General features: G+C 46.9%; 1 protein-coding gene across 1 annotated transcript in view; it reads right to left on the bottom strand.

The window, feature by feature from the left end:
• Nucleotides 1–16,229, bottom strand: part of LOC119386398 (uncharacterized) — a 28,063-nt gene extending 11,834 nt beyond the window's left edge. Inside the window, exon 1 of the mRNA XM_037653714.1 lies at nucleotides 16,085–16,229. Within this exon, the coding sequence (XP_037509642.1) occupies nucleotides 16,085–16,229 (145 nt within the window). The remainder of the gene's footprint in view (nucleotides 1–16,084) is intronic.
• Nucleotides 16,230–18,022: the final 1,793 nt, after the last annotated feature.

The raw sequence follows: 18,022 nt of genomic DNA, 5'->3' as shown, positions 1-18,022 counted from the left end.
GTGACCTCTACACCTAGTTCTTTTTGGGAAATCAGCGAAGTACCCACTACGCGTCCGTAAGGAAACACGCGAACATATATGCATTGCTCACTTTACTGATGATTTCCTGCTGATGATGATTAAATATGTCTGAGTGCTTTGTAATGGGTGGACGCTTAAATCCCTCACACGTTGTACGATCCCATCCATGTCTTGACGCCTGGCACGATTGTACGCTTCCGCCGCGCAACAGTACATGTGTTAAGGAGACTCTTTGAATTGCATGACATTCGTAAAGGGTTCTTTTCAGAAGCGGTTTCAAGCAGTGGCGTGGCTCTTTGGTGGTACACCTGCTTGCCCCGCAGAAGGCCTGGCTTCGATTCCCACTTGAACAGAAGCGTTCAGTACTTATCTATTTATTTATTTGCATCTATGTCGAGTTTTTGCTCACGGACAACGCTGACTTTTCGCTCACAACAACGACGCCGACGACGGCACCGGAACTTTTGCGAAATGAGCTCTTTAACGCTATCGCGCTAAAACGCTCCTCATTTCAGATGCAAATACAGTTTAAAATAAAGGCAACTTTTGTTCTGGCCTATTGTAACTTGAAGAAACCTCGAGCTGAAGGAGAGGAAAGAGAGAAAGATGGAGAGCACGTGGGGTCGATCACACAAATCTTTGTCTCTACCATGTACATGGGAAGATAAGGTAAATAGCGAGAAAATCTAAACAGCAGTGAGCGAGCGATAATTACATAGCTGCTCAAACATGGTGCGCGCACATCATGGACGTCTATCGCAAATAGTCCCTCAGGCCAATCAATGGCACGAACCCCAAGCAATGCCAACGTTGCTGCGTTTAATAAATGTGGAGCGAAAAGGTAAAGCGATGGGAAACTATACGAGTCGCTTCAGCGCACACGATCCTAACGAGGCCCTTTCGCCAAATGACGACAGCAGTAATGGCTAAGGAAGCACTGGGACTAAACAGAAAAAACGCGGCGGTACTCAAACATCGCTGATGTCCAAGAAAAACTGACGAGAGACCAAAGAAAGAAGTAGGCGAGACAACGTAAATACATTTGCTGTCTCGTTTGCCGTCGGGCACCACGAGGAGACACGGCAAAATGAGAAAGCCAGAACTTGATTGCCTCAGAACGATGGAAGCCTTATGACCGAGACGTACAAGACGACACGATATCCTCGGTAGCATTTAATCAGGACACACAGCTTAGTAGCTATCAGCACAGTGCTCTCGCAAGTCACAGCACCACGTTCCCCTTTGTGTAGACCGTCGGGGTTTCAGCTGAGACGATTCCAGCGCAGAAGATTACAAAGTGATTTGGGGAGCTGCAAGCAGGTGTAGCATACATGGATGTCCGCGGACGCCCCAGGATACAGGCGTGTACGCATAGTGGACAAAAACAGCCGCCTTAGAGCTTCGCGCAAACCTGGTCATTCGCTTCTCGAGCCGCGTCCCTAATGTCTCCTGCGACGAACGCCTGAGAAAGCCGTGAAACCTATCTCTATGACTATCACGGTCGCCTTCGGCAATATACATTACGCCCATCCACTGCACCCATCTTGTCCCTGTTTTCTCTGGCCACTTTACACGCTACTGTAGTTTTGTGACGCTGCAATACGCTGCACTGCGCGTGTGTGTTGTTAAATGCGTGCACTGATGCTTTTCGCTTTCTCTGTGTCTCTCTTTTAACCCTTATTCCATTCCCCATGTGCAGGGTAGCAAAGTGGACATAGTCTAGTTAACATCCCTGCCTTTCCAGTATTTCCTCTACCCTTCGTAGCTTTGGTTTTTGGCATTTCGGTACTCCATCGCACCTAAGGAACGCAATTTTGGGAACAAAATAGCTCGGTATTGTTTACAGAGACGTTATGTCCAAGTTAATCCGTTTGTTTCGACAAGTGGGGTTCCAAAACTTCGCGGGTGGTCTCGGCAGTATTGACGACGTTGATGAGACCGGTGACGTGAACAAGGAAATAAGCCGACGCCCAACTTTGCATGAACTGACACACCAATTATGTGACCATAGCTGATTGGAACTGCATGGGTCATTAACTGTATTATGCAGAATGTTTTTTTTTTCTTTTCTGGACAATACAGACTTTATAAAAAAAAAGAGTACGACAGTAACTCAGCTGTCGTCTTCGCAGACGAACTCTACATCGAGTTCTACTGAAATGTTACACTGAAAAGTTATAATGAAGTGACTAATTAGCAATAACTTGTTGAATACTTCTTTATTTACCCAACGTGAGGGTGGTTACCTACATAGAAAAGTTGCATGTTATCGCCGTATTCCGTTTCGGCATACTCAGATTTTCTAGAAATCCAAAAACCGCACGCCGTAATCATATCGATTACTCTTACGATTCGCCAGAGAGCCCGACCACAGGCGTATGAAGAAAAGTTATTACTAAAAAAAAGAACGAATTTATGTGAAGGAAGGCATAGAGGTCGGCCTGAGCTAGGCGCTCTGCAGCTTGCTACTCTGAGAAGGGCGAGAGTGGATACGGGGACAAAAAGATGTGTCGAGAATGGTGACAGTGTAGAAGAGGAATGCACACTGGTGCACCAAGTTTATCATTGAAAAGTTCAAATGTCATTCAGAAATATTGTGGCCCGAAGCCACCTGCTTCCGCAAGTCCGCAGGCGTCGTTATTTCAAACAGGTTTCACAAATCTGGAAGAGGCTGGTGGCTTCTTCGTTACGGCAGTGACTCTAAGAACAGGCTTCACAATATGCAAAGAGTTGGGATAAGGGGGCTCAGTTCGGCGGGACGCCTGCACTGTGCTTTTAGCGGCCGGAATCATGAGACCGCAGAAAACCATGTTCATTGATTCCGGTACAATATGCAGTACTTTCTCAAAGCATTCATTCTCATTCTTTCTATCTCCTTGATTGCCTAAAAGTGTTTTGGGAACACGGGCCCTGCAGCACTTTTTCAGCATGGTCAGAAACAACTCCCGATCGGTACTCGAGGCTCCCGAGAACACGTGAGCCAAACGTTATAACGCAGCACGCGGCCTGGGATTTACAATAAATTCTCAAAGTCAGCTAAAGATAGCTTCCTCTTCTCTCGACAAATGATGCCATTTACTCAAAATCACTGAGTCATTGACTCAAGTTCCACGCCATTGGCCGATTTGAACATGGCGCGCTCGGTAGTTACTGCGGCCGCCGCGAGAGGCCACCACCTGCCCCCATGCACGCACGCGCGATCGCACTGGAAGTACGCCGCGAGCTCGAAGAACAAACAGAAAACCTGCCCAAGGTCACGAGGCGCGTGTGACGTACCTTCTTCCCCCGTGCCCCTCCTCCCTGCTTAGCCGGCTTAGCTTCCTGCGCGTTCGTCGGGATGAGAGCAGAAAGAAAGCAATTACAGCATGCGACAAATCTTTGTAACTCCACTTGTACTGGGCGGATTCTAAAAAAATTTTGCGGCGGCAATTCGTGAGGCCATAAGCTCATTAGTGATGCCATGGCTACTTGGAAAGGTTGCAGATCTACTTTAAATACCGAGTCATTTGTACGTGTTTTCGTAACGCAAGAGTGTAATCAATACATGTGCCACAGGCAATCACTTCGTCACTTCTGATTATCATTTTGATTTATCACCTATTTTTAATCTCGCGATACTACGGAGAAATGCAAGGTCCCGCAGTATTTGTTGTGACGTGTAGCCTGTTGAGCACGAGACGTTCGCAGCGATGACAAGACTTATGTACCATGGTTACGTGCAATGGAATTCAAAGCTATCAAGGAACGTAGTGATTTCATATAATGTTTCGCACAGACTTAGTGCTGTCATGAAACTATAAAAAGTACTTATGTCTCATTTATTTAGGCAAAAGGATCTAAAGAGACGTTGACAGGCCACTATCAGTCGTATAATAAAACCAATATCAGTCAGCATACATAGCAGCAGCAGGCAGCAGCAGCAGCAGCAGCAGCAGCAGCAGCAGCCAGCAGCAGCAGCAGCAGAAAATAAATGCGTGCTCATTGCTGCCTGACAATAATAAACTCATCTGACTGGGTGTTGGAAGACCTATATCAATCGCTATATAAGCAACAGAAGTGTTCATTACGCGCATGCTGTGGCCATATTTTTTAACGGCGTTGACAAGATGGTTTGCAACACAGAAAGGGAATGCTCCTCTTTTACGTGCAAATGCATCTTCTCTGGTGATGAACGCGAAGGCTTTGTTCCCATTCTTCATCTTGGTGAGTCATTTTTTTACCTTTGAACGCAATTTCTTATTATTGTCAGTAGCTGTTCTATTACGACGCTCAATGCCGACATCTAAGAAGTGCATTTGAGTGCCTCATCATGAACAGCGCTCCCTTTAGTCAGACGGCGGAACGACATTCGACAACAACAAAGTTTCTGCAATGACACACATGACACACGATCACGCATCGACGTCATTCAGCGTGACAGGCTCATCTTTTGACTACCCCCCCCCCTTTTTTTTTTCAGAGGACTTTGCGTAGGCTATCATTCGAAAGCACAGCGACAGCTTCTATTTGAGCGATCGTCCGTTGAGGACGCTGCCTGTTGACCGTAGTTCGGTCATCGTTCGCGTCTACAAGGTCATCTCTGTAGTCCACATTCATTAGAAGTCACCGCGTGCTTCAAGGTGAATAGTAAACTTTTTCCTCGGTGAAATTTCATCAACCTTGCGGACATACACAGACTCTCTGCACATTGGCTCTTACACATCAGCAGCTATGCTTCCACATCAGCATTTGGTTACCTGCCGCGATAGCTCAGTGGCGATGGCGTTCTGCTCAGCTCGAGGCCACTTGTTCGAGCTTCACAGCAGCAGCCCCACTGCTATGGCGACGACTGGAAATAATGACGTTCACTATGTCACTAAAATTGTTAATAACAGCGTTCTGCTTACCTATTACTGCGTGCACTTTGGTCCTTCCTATACAGATTTTCCTTGTAGCTGTTTAGACGCTGCCGACTACCTTTATCTCTTGGACGTTATAATTTCGTACGTCACTCAGTTTCCTCTTCTCGATTAGTTTTGAAAGCTAAGCAAATGCTATTTTATCCGTTGAAGTGGCCACTTTCATCTGTTCGCGTTTCTTTACTGAGTATTTGGTAGTTTTAAAGAGCTTGCTTATTTCTTGCTAGGGTGCTTTACCTCCAACTCAATGGCTTCTTCAGAAGTCAGTGTAGCTTCAGTTTCGTTCATTTAGTCTATGCGCTAGTTTCTTGTTCTAAGGCGTCGTATTGATTCTCAAAATCAATCCTAAATCCTTGTTTCTTTTTCTCCGTTAGGGCTTTTCTATGTCTCCTTCTCATTTCTATGCTTTCTAAAGAAGGCGTTCATAATAAAGGAGTCGATTTATTTCTGCTAATGTAACAACATATCTCCTGTACTATTTCTAAAGTCAGGACCAACGCTTACCGATTGCTTGTTCTTTCTTTTTTCTCTCTATATTCGCATTGAAGTCTCCCATTACTGTGCTGTACAGGGTATGCACATTTTTCATTGCAAAATAAACTTCCTGGCCAGGCCCGTAGCCAGGAATTTTTTTCGGGGCGTGGGGCACTTGCTGGAAACCTGACTATTTGAGAAAAACATCTATTTTCATTATTTATTTTTGGTAAAAACACCTACTTCACCAAAATTTCGGGACGGGGAAGGTGCCCAGGCCCCTAGCCCCCTCGCCCCCCCCCCCCCGGCTACGGGCATGATCCTTGCGGAATTGTTCTGCCTATCGTAGTCATGGCTGATCGTTGGATGCGCATCATTGTCTGTTTTTCATATCGTATCTCTAATTTAGTGTTAACACGATGCTCTGCTGTTCTTTCATAGAACTGTATGATTGACCAATGTTGACTGGCAATTCTTGCCAAAGATTCAACAAAACCGATAGCTACACCTTAGCTTGTGGCACGCCAGATTACGGCACATTTGATGATGATGATGATGACCCAACGTGCGGACGCCAGCTCCACAGGTTAGCTGAGATCTATAACACTCTCTCTTTCTTATTCTTCTTCTGATTTACCTATTGCACTGAGCTAATTTCCTTTTTCATACTGTAAACATTTCCCCGATAGCTGATTGAAACGAGCGCGAGAACTCTAACTCCACGTGGTACCAAGAAAAATGGCGCAACTAAGAAAAAAAACATAGCAAAAACAAATTCTCGACCTCGTCAAGTAGCCTTGCATTCCCAGAGTGGATCGATATGAACCGGATCCCTCGAATGATCATCGGAACTGCCTCTTGATCTCTTGTTGTGTAGACGTTGTAGCTTCCGCCATAATATGGGCGGTCCGTGTCTCCAGAGCATGATTTAAGACGGTGTTTCCTGTTTAAAAACAGAACCGTGTTTGTACTGAACTTTCAAGCGACTCCAGCATAAATTACCTTGACGGAAGAGGAAATAAATAGAAACGTGGAAATGTAAAATAAATACATAAGTTAAATAGCGAGCTAAAAAAGAAAACGAACGTGATCGCACATGAGGCTGAACTGAAGCAATGTCTGGTAGAAAGCTGTAACTTGCAAAGCACGATATTCTGAGCATCGCACTTTTTTTTTGCTTTCTTTCTTTCAGGTGTGCTCAAGAAACGTCAGCACTTAAGGACGATGCTACGTTATGTAATGCGTAATTGCATAAATAGGGCTGGTATACTTCATGTAAATTAGTGCCATATAATTTCATAACGCTGTTTTCTCGCGAATACAGATAGCGTCATTACGTTTTACTTAAAGGGGTGGTGCCATCAAATTTCGAGGCTATAACAAGCCTGTTGTGGGTTTCCTCTGTATGCAAGGACACTCCACACGAAGGGTCGGACACAGGAAACGTTTAGAATATATTTTAATTCACTTCCAAAGTGCAGCAAAATGCCCATTCTCCCGATGGAAACCCATCGCTAGCGCGCCAACTCTGACGTAGATCTGTAGGATGGGCAACGAAAGTTGTAGTGACGTCACATCAGATCTGCTGTAGTGACCTCCGGACCTCCGCCACCTCTGCAACGTACGTGCCAGCTGTAGTGAACTAGAATATATTCTAGTTCACTATAGTACCGGCAAAGCATCAGTTGCTACATCACTCGCCGAATTTCGATCGCTTCCTGGCTAAGTGCGTCACAGCCTTGTGTGGTCACGTGACCAAGCCTCCTACACTTCTACGTCACTGCCCAACCTCGGCGCCCAGAAACCGAAACCGAAAGTTGTCCACATCAAAAGGCGATATTAAATTACTTAGCGAGAATACATGAATATTGGTGCGTGCATCATGCTTCCTGGAGCTATAAGAAACGCTTACAGCATAGAACGCGCAAGCCATAAACATGGTGGCACCACCCCTTTAATTCAGTGTTGCTGAAGTGTCTGAGAGAAGATACAAGGCCTTAGACATATCAAGAAGCAATACAAGAAACTTCACTTACTTATTACTCGTTGGTTTTACGTTCTTACAGCGCAAAAAAGAAAAAAAGAAAAACGGGTTTTTCCTTGCTAAAATATTGAGTGCCTCTGAGCCCCTGCTCCTAAAGATTTCATGAGTGGCTAGCGTGCCTGCACTCGCATTAGCAACGCCATTCGTGTTGCTTCATTTCTCAACACATCATTTTAACTTCTTCACTTCTGTGGTTCTCTAAACAGCAACACAGAAACGTTATCTGTGCACTGGATCCGGAGCGGAAATCATACGAGGCACCTAAGACGAATCGCCAAACCTTTCCGTTCACTCGGGCGATGTTTAGTTGGCCAGCCTTTCTCTCTTGGCTAGTGGCAAGTGCCATTGCGGAAGGGGAAGTCAGTCGTGTCTTAGATGAAGACAACAACCTTTTAGCTAGCGCTGGTTGTTGCCTTAAACCATTGCGGTGTGTACGTGCGCAAAATATCTGTACATAGCCTTCCATCGATGCCTTTTCACGCAACAATGCGCCCAACATAATGATCGTCTAGCTTTTACGTAATTCTCTAGTCTCTTACAAACGTTTCTAAAAGCTATTGTCAAACCCAGTAAATTTCGCCGCGCTCGTTGTTAGTTCTGAAGCAAATCGACAGTATACAGTGCGCCGGATATGCGGTCAGAATATATGTCGGAGATCTGCAGCGATTTGCGGTACTAGCCCAGTACCATCATGTGTGCTACGGCAGCTTACGCGCTCGAGATGTGTTTTTGCTGCATAGTGGGTAAGAATTCTTGGTCTCGACTAATTCTAGCCTAAAGCAAAGAAAAAAAAGATAATACTAAGTAAGTAAAAAAGACTTACTGCACGGACTAAAACCAGGAAAGTAAATAGCACAGTTCTCTACTTAAAGCTCCCTAGTAGCGGTCATTCCTTTCGTAATGTACAATTCGTTGCGCATGCCGAGACCCCAAACTATAGAACCATTTGATCGAGCCCAAGAGCAGCCATTTTGTGAGTGAATAGACGATTTATCCTAGCGACAAGGGAACTGAATAAGCAGGCGTTTGTTTTAGGACTTGCAGCGATATCGTGTAGCAGGCGAGGAACAGCGAACCGGCATTTACGGGGCAAGAACCGCGGCAAAATGGCCACTAAAATGAAACAACCAGGGGGAAACATTCCGGCATCGATTTGTTTCTACCGTCGCGTGCGCCGACGTAATGGTCCATTAGCGTAGAGCATGGAAGACCTCCGGAAGTTCGCAAAGAAAAATGCTTCGGCGTCGCTTCTAAGTGCCCTACGCCGCGTCTCGACCAATTAATCCATGGCAGAGAAAGGTTCCGCAGGCGAAGCGCAGGCGCGTCCCGCTTGACACGCACGCTGCTTGTGAGTGCGCCCATGTCTGTGCGCACTTGTGCTCCCTTTATGTGCTTGCACCACTGGAGCGCAACCTATGCCTTCCAGCGAATAGCGCCGAAGCGCGTGCAATGTATTGCGTTCTTACTTTCTCGTCTATTTCGAGAAAAAAATTGAAAGTTCCCTGCATACGTGGGCCCGACTCTTTTTGTTAAAAAACAAAACACGGAAACTGAGTAGGGATTCAGAGGAAAATTTATATATATATATATATATATATATATATATATATATATATATATATATATATATATATATATATGTGTGTGTGTGTGTGGTGTGTGTGTGTGTGTGTGTGTAAGCGTATTTCGGGGTTCCTTGCGCCCAAACTAGAACTTTCACAGCATAGTCGCGTTTTTGAATTCTAAAGGCAGCGGTCACGCTTGCACACCTTACATTATTTGCGCCTAAAAATGTGAGCGGGCAGGAATAGCTCGAGACGGCGCCAGAGGTGTGTTTGGTTCGATGCGGGTTTATATTTACTCGAATCGGGAATACGCCCGTGTGCGAGATTAACCAGCTGTTGAGGAAACGTTCTTGCTGAGCACCTTCCTTTTCACTGGCCGACTCGTTTCTCTCCCGCAAGAACCTCTCTTCACGTAGCTTACACGTTAGTCCCAACTGTCTCTTTTACTGTTTTCGTCCTCCCACGCAATGTTTGTGGTGGCGTCCTTGCTTTGTCGGCATACCGCACACTGTTTGCAATATTCTGCGCGTTTGTTTCTTTGCTGTATTCGCTACCCGTTTATTAGTGCCAGTTTAACCTCCCGCAATTTTCAACTCTCTCTCTTTCTTGCTGTCTTTTTGTCCTGGATACATAATCACGCACCTTGATTAAACATATAACGTCTCTCGAACACTAAATTAACACTGGAAAAAAGTTTATTGAGTGAAAGTCTGGGGGTATTATGTTTTGAAACAATGATGTGGTATGAAGCCCGTCGTGTAGTAAGCTACTATGGGGATTAATTTTGTCCTCCCTGGTGTTGTTTAACGTGGAGCTAAATCTAGGTATACACTCTACGTTATTAAGCTTCACCCCCATCTAAATACAGTCGTCATGGCCGGGATCGTACCCTCGAGCTCAAGTTCAGCAGCGCGACCCGACAGCCCATGCATAGACTATTGCGGCGGATTATGATGTTGAAGACTCGGTCTGTCACTAATTAGCTACATACCACTGACGTAGCCGGGAGGGGGGGGGGGGAGGGTTCAAATCCACTTTTTCCCAAATGTTTCAATTTTGCATGTGTATATATACACGCACACATACAAATGCACGCCCGAACATACATAAAGAATGGCTGAACTCCCCCCCCCCCCCCCCGAAAAGCCCCCTCCCTCCCAATCATTCTTTCTGAAAAGAATGATTGGCTACGCCCTTGCTACCTACATCCCACTCTTTCCTTGTAGCTTGTGCTATATGCATACATTTACAATACGCTTAGCCATTCCTACTTCTCGCTTGAACACTATCACCGACATTGGCCTTAATCGGCATTGATACCCTTCAGCATTCATAAAGGCTTTCCAAACAAGGCGGCGAATAGCTTACCAGCCGAGCGATGCCTATTGATGTGACGACTGTAACTGGTACTACACAAAAACGGGATCGATATTCTGTTTGAATATGGCAAAACAAAAGTGAAGCACCAAAAGGGGGCGTGATCGGAGTAGAGAGGTGTGTTTGTGTGCGAGTGAGAGCGGGCGGGAGGCGTGGGTAGGGGGAGGGGGTGCAATATTGTCATGCAGAACTGCACCGAGTTTCCTTTGTTTCGCCATTGAAGCTGTCGACATCCATGTATACTACGCCGCATATAAAATAATGGCGAATGCCCTTTTTAAAGCCATGAAAAAGGCAGCGCGACAGCAAGCCTTGTGCCAGCGATAGTGTGAATGGGGCTGAGAACGCTGCCATCTGCGAACGTTTTCTAGGCGGAATAGCAATGAATTTGTGTACTCTCAAACTATGAACAGTGGTTCGTTGTTCACTCCTTGCTGTGGCAACGCACTTCCCCGGCCTAAATATATGAAGCGCGATGAATCAAGTCCGTCGTGCCAGTCTCCTTCGTGATGCTTGCAGCCACGCCTCCTGCCAGTAAAGTTGCGCATTGTTGTGAAGCTACTGGTGGCGACAGCTAATATCCAGCCAAATCGGCGAAGCTATTACGACATAGCGAACGTGAAGTTCGACATTGTACTGAGTGCCTAAATGCTCTCCGACCAGGGAAACCAACAATGCAGTATGTATCCATCCAGGGGGTGTGTCTTGCGACAATTCTTTTCGTTTTCTATCATTGTGCCCTTCGTCAAAGTCCGTGCGAAGCCGTGGCACTTCAGCCGTTTAGATCTGCTTCTCAGGAATGAGGGATGGTTAGAAAAGAATAGAATCCGAGGAAAAACAATCTAATTTAAAATATGACCCATCGGCAGTAGTTAATAAAAATTTTTTATTTGCCACATTTGCGAGTGTACAATGCTGTTTTGTACCAATCTATTTTTATAAAAAAATTTATTTATCTTACTGGAATCACATTCTTGAAGCAGTCGTTTTACGAAAGATAAGAAAATTAAACGGACTTATTTCCGTTTACGTTATTTCTTGTCATCAGTCGCGCTGTGTGGCTGACCCAGTTGATAAAAGGGGCGTGGCGGCGTCCAAGCCGGCGACTAAGGGCGAAAATAATTTTCAGAGACAAGCAAAAATTGTTATAAATTACGTGTCCACCCCCCCCCCCTTTCCCATCGACCCACCGCAATGAAAAGGCACATCGCAAAAGCGGCCACACCTATTAATGTGTGCAGCACCTGTGAAAACCTTACAAGCCAAAACGTACGCGTTAGCGTGCTGTGGTTATCGCAGAACTCTTGCTGCTCCACTTTTGCTAGCGGTTGCCTTCGCTAATGATATGACCGGCGTCAGGATTGGCTGCAATTTCCTCTCGCGAATAGCTCTAGCATAAGAGTTTTTGCGAATTGCGGCCCTGTTTCACAGCTCTAGGAACTGGTGAAGCAAACTATATTGCTCATTTTTATACATGTCACCGGTTACCACTGGCAGATCCACAGGGGTGGTCTGGAGGTCCTGAGCCACCTATTATTTTTTTTAATGTATTTCCCCAAGATGAGGACTTATCCGATCCTCCCATAAGCTGACCCATCCCCTCGAAAAAAGCCTGGATACGCCCCTACCGGTTACCGCCACTGGCACGTTATTACAGCGTACCATACGGAAGCTTACAGTATGACCCCTGCACTTCCGAGATGCGAGAGCTTCGCCATTGGAAGCGTTCCAACCACCTGGCATTGTTAGTTTAACGCGAAAGACTCTATGGGAACATCTACTGGAAGTGTCGCAAGGTTTCGCCAAGTCTCGCCATATTTTCGACTTACCAGAAAAAAAGAAAAAAAAAACACCTAGTTAATTTTTACAAACTCGGCAAGCGAATTTTACATTCATACACAAGATTATGTAACGTCTATCATATGCCAAAAAGTGTAGGATATATGCAGTAGTTGTTAAACAATAATCAAAAGAAAAGAAGAACCGGTTTATAAGCACCCCCATCTGAACTACCACCACAGGTGTGTGGCTACTGACTTTGTTCTCTGCACAACTACGCAGTAAAAGTAAAACGACAATTCGTGGCTGAATATTCTCAAGGAAAGAAATATACATGAGCCCGTTTTTTTAATAAACGTAACTTCTTTATGACTGCTTTTCTAGGGGTTGTTTGTGTGTTGTTGCGTCAGTATGGTTGGGCCTTCGCAAGTGCTGTTCAGTATTGCATTATCTCGGGGATCGGTCCACTCTTGCGGCCACTCCAAATCGCCCTTCCACAGCCCTATAAAAGCCTGTTATGAGGCGACCAGACATCGCCTGGTGGTAGTGAAGGTGTGTCATAAATCTCGCTCCGTCTACCAATCGAACGAGTTCGCCACGGACGTTTGGGCCCCACCAGCTTTAGACATGCGTCTGTGTCTCGTCATAGAACGATTCATGCAATTTTTTGGGATTGCTATAAGTCTCCTGAATTTCGGCAGCCTTTTTAGTGGCCCGAGTACCAAGAGACACTCTTGCTTTTCTTCCAAGCATATCCGGTTCTAAGAGCATTCATAAAAAGCATTCTAAAAACATAGAAATCGATGTATCTTAAGGGTTCAGCGCATACTTATGAAGACGGGACAAGGCGAAGGGGGACACACACAGTCGCTAACTTTCAACAAATTATTGATTTGATCTCGGATCACACTCACTTATATATATATATATATATATATATATATATATATATATATATATATATATATATATATATATATATATATATATATATATATATATATATAAAGACCACACAGGCATGCGCTGATACAGTTGCATCGATGGTTCTGGTTCAATTTAAAAGTTATCTGAAGGATTGTGAACACCTGGGGTCGCTGCGGCACCTGGCGGAGCAGATCTAAAACACGCGCGTCTTTCTACGCGGCCTTCGAGATCCACTTCGGCATCAGCACAACGCCACCAGGGCGCACCAACGCTGACGTGTGAGGACTAAAGTCCCTGAAAAATATAAACTAGCGCCAACTGCGTCCCTTCGCCTCTGCCTCCTCTCCTAGCAGCTGCAGCAACGCCTCTAGGGTGTCCTCCGGCAAGCTACGGATTTTACACGCTGTAGTGAAAACCGCTTCTTTCTGCTGTTGTACCGGTGGTTGGTGCCACTGGCACAGCAGGTCGGCATCCTGAAGCATCCAGAACCACCGTATGAACTGACTCAAGCGCGGTCGACCACGCACCGTGCACCGATCAAGTAAACGACCCAGACGAGGATGAACAAGATGGCGCTCGGACGACCTTGTAAAAAGCTAGTGCGCCACTCTAGCGATTTCTTAGCGCCGCCGAGTTTGCACTGGCGCTGCCATCAGGAGCGAGCACTTTTGCGTACTAAAAGATTATGTACCTTACAATTTTATGCTATCGGACACCACGAAAAGACGCCACTTGCTACGGTATACATTACATTGCCGTATTAATCGCTATTAGGAGCTGGCTCGCCAGGCTCTTAAGCTGTGGCGAAGTCCCGCGCCGTAACCTGCATTCATCCATTCAAAGCGTCGTGGAACGCGAAGAGGAACGCTACGCGCGTCGTGTCTTCCCTCTAGCCTGGCCGTGGGGAAAGCGGTCGACAGCCAGGCGATCGTTGGACAGCTATTTTTAGGGCCACTTTGTCGCGCGCGTCACGAGGGCTGTTTTCAAATTGAAAGAAAATTAGGAGCGTTGCTTCTGCAAGTGTCGACAATGGAGAATCAGACGCTCTTAGATATTTCTTGTATATATACTTCATCAATGTGTATATAACTGTAAATTGTGTATACAGTACATCAAAATTGTAAATTAATAAAGCGTTGTGTATATATGTATATATAACAACGTGTGTCACGTCTTCATATGATGGTAGAGGACTTGTACGGAAGATTCACGGGTTTTCCCGATCTTCTCCGAGCCAGCTCCTCAATCATCCTTCACTTCGTGGATATGTCGTGATTTTTTTTTTCATACCCTTTATTTCGCGGACTTTTCCAACTGCGTCACTTACACCTGCAGCGCGCTCGGGCGCTCTAGCGGAAGAATTGCACAAGCCTGTCTTTCCAGCCAAGAGCCATGCTCTGCGAGCGTCGCAGCTCAACTAACTTCAACTGCAATCTACAAAGCGCACGGGAGAGGCGGTGCCTGTACACTGACACGAATGGCGCTACTTTAGTTATTTTTTAGGGACTTTAGGGCAACTTAGGGTGCCTTGATGCCCGCGCGCTCCGCTGAGGGTGAGGACGGGCGCGTCGTCTGCTACGACGGCCGCCATTGCGAATCCCGCCGCAGCTCGGCAGCATGCGAAACGCGCTACACAAAGCGCTTGCGGTGCGCGGATACGTCCGGAAATAAGTGCACGCTAGTGAGCTTTCTCTTTTTCTTTTCTTTTTTGAAGCTTGGGCAGCTCTTATTGCTGTTGTTGCCTAAATGTTTATCAAGGAAGCATGTAATTCATGTAAGCTGACGGCCTGTGCATGTGTTAAGCGTTAGAGGTAGACGTAGACTCTCTTATGTTGAAAACAAACCCTCTTCCTTACGCCGGAAACGACAAAGTCTAAGGCCTTACTTTTCTCGTAAGCTCTGCATTCCAAATACACAAATAATCGTTTAAAGTATTTGTATTAATGTCAGCAGCAGCAGTATATATATCTGAACACACACAATTTAGTGTTGCGAAGCTACCTTAGCGCGATTAAGGTGGCTCGTTTTGCTAAGTTTGCAAACAATTTACTCGTTTATTATAAATGACATCTTACATATTGTACACAGAATAAAGGGGCGAGGGGCAGTGTGGTGCGAATATCCTGCTAAAACGAAACGAAACCTTCTTTATCATTATTATTGCTGACATTTCTTGCTCACAATCGGTAGCCGCTACTGTATCGGCACTCGAGTTGCACCTTAAGTCCTTATCAAAAGGATGAATACGTTGTTGAGTAGTAAACTTTGCATGCGCGCAGTATCAGTGCGTTTTTCCTTCTTCTTCTTGTATCTGCAGTTTCTGTATCTGCGGGTTTTCTCGCATGCCCAATTGCATGCGCATATTATTGAGTGTTTCCAATACTGTTTTACACTTTGTGCGGCAGATGCACGGCGTCGTTTATTTGTCGCTTTTAATAATATCTGGGGATTTCCTTGCCAGAACCATGATATGATTATGAGGCACGCCGTAGTGGAGGGCTCCATGAATTTTGACCTGGACATCGCACAGTACAGGGGCCTCTAGCATTTCGCCTCCACCTAAATGCGACCGCCGCGGCCGGGATCGAACCCGTGACTTTCGGGTCAGCAGCCGAGCTCCGTCACCACTATACCACCGTGGCGGACGTATTTCTAAAGCGAAAGCCTTAAATGCCTCATCAAACGCGAAATTTGACCGTCGGCGTCCCGCGTCTATGGCGTCAGCGTACCACGACGTTGGGAACGAGGGATGCAAAACATCGTCACGTGATGACGTCACCATATGACGTCATCATGGCTTCACGAATTTTGGCGTGACGTCATATTGTCACGGGTATGCAAAGGTCACTAAGGCACGGGCGCTGAAATGACACCCAATGGAGGAAGACGACAACGTTGTTGTGGGTTTGAGTCTGAGGCTGCCCTGTTGTCCTACGATCCTGTCTTCTCTGTGCAGCATTAACTCGATCAGTATTAACTGAATAAATCATCCCCGTAACATCTTTTTGGTGGAGGTTGCGGGTCTTCCAACAACCGGCTCTGGATCTCCGCAGCGGCCGCCACCTTAGCCCAGCCACGATGCCTGAAGACTGCGCGCAGTCGTCGCAGTCCGCGCCAGCTCCATCCCCTGTCATCCCTCCCCATCTTCTCGACCCTGGCACATTTTGCGGCACCGACAGCACTGACGTCGAAGAATGGCTCGTATATACGAGCGCGTCAGCAAGCACTACAGGTGGGATCCGACGCTTATGCTGGCAAATATTATTTTCTACCTAAGGGGTACAGCACGTGCATGGTATGAGACGCATGAGGAAGACCTGACGAGCTGGGACGTGTGCAAGCAGAAGCTTCGCGACTTGTTCGGTCGGTCAGTTGCCCGTCAGATGGCTGCCAGGCATGAACTCGCGTCGCGAGTTCAATCGTCCACGGAGTCGTACGTCGCATATATCCAAGACGTGCTAGCCCTCTGCCGTAAGACTGACAAAGACATGACAGAGGTGGACAAGGTCAGCAATGTGCTGAAGGGCATCGCTGACGACGCCTTTAACATCCTAATGTGTAAGAACTGCACCACTGTCGACTCCATCATCTCTGAATGTCGGCGGGTCGAACAGGCTAAAAGCAGGCGGATTACGCACCGCTTCAACCGGCTTCCGAACACCGCTGCGACTTCCTCGTGCGAAGATCCTGCGACGCCACGTCCACTCGCGGCTTCTACCAACATCGCACGGATTGTTCGCCAGGAGCTGGAAGCCATGGCCCCCGCTACCTATCAGTCCCCTGCGCAAGAGAACTTGGCAACAATCTCGCTCATTCAAGCCGTCGTGTGCCAAGAGTTTGCCAACATGGGCGTCCAAACCAACAGCCACACGCCTCAGCCTATCTACACGCCCACCCATAACGCTGACCACCACGGCGCTCCACTTGTTGCTGCTGCTGCTACTTCCGGTCCTCGGTTCACCCCACGCTACCGCAATCCATCTGAGTGGCGCACACCAGACGATAGACCGATCTGCTTTTCTTGCTCTCGTGTTGGGCACATTTCCCGCCATTGCCGGAACAAGTGGTATTCTCGACCCAGTTTTTCAAATGACCGCCGCCAGGATCGTAGATAGTATTCTCAGCCCACTTTTCCGGATGACCACCTTCAGGACCCTTCACCTCGCCGTTCGTCTCCACGCCCTGCACCATCCTACGCAGACGTCGTCGCCACAGAAATTGGTCGAGCCGCTCGCCGTCGCCTCAGTATCGCCAGTCACGCTCCCCTCAGCACCGTCGCTCTCCATCGCCGGCTTATTCTGGACACCCCCCGGGAAACTGACGAGTGCAGCTCCTGGAGGTGGCGCTGCATTGACGACTCGGACCGAAAACCCTCTACCGACCGCAAATTCAAGACGTAATTTACTTCGTGTGCTCATTGATGGCCTGGCCGTTACTGCTCGAATCGACACTGGTGCCCACTTATCCGTTATGAGTTCTACGCTTCGCTCCCGACTAAAGAAAGTTCTTACACCTGCTATGTTCCCTACAGTGCGAGTGGCCAACGGAAGCCGAACATCAGTTCTGGGAATGTGCACTGCCCGCGTTACTGTTGCCGGTCACCACACTTCAGTGCTCTTCGCAGTTCTAGACTCTTGCCCGCATGATGTCATTCTTGGCATTGATTTCCTGACCGCTCACTCTGCCCTCATCGATTGTTCTACCGGCATTTTACGGCTTGAGTTGCCCTTGTGCTCTGATGTCCCCTCTACAAGTCGCACTCGGCTACGGTCCGTGAAGTGTATACGGCTACCGCCCCAGGCTGCTATGTACGTCCCTATGTCGTCGTTACCGTCAGTTACTGATGGAGACTATCTGGTAGCTCCCCTCATTGATTTGACCCGTACCCACAGCATCGCAATTCCACATACGATAGTAGTTGTTGCCAACAACAGGAC

Source organism: Rhipicephalus sanguineus, chromosome 3 (genome assembly GCF_013339695.2).
Source record: "Rhipicephalus sanguineus isolate Rsan-2018 chromosome 3, BIME_Rsan_1.4, whole genome shotgun sequence".
Lineage (NCBI taxonomy): Eukaryota > Metazoa > Arthropoda > Arachnida > Ixodida > Ixodidae > Rhipicephalus > Rhipicephalus sanguineus.
The sequence above is the reverse complement of the archived record's forward strand: the minus strand, read 5'-3'. Positions and strand labels throughout refer to the sequence as shown.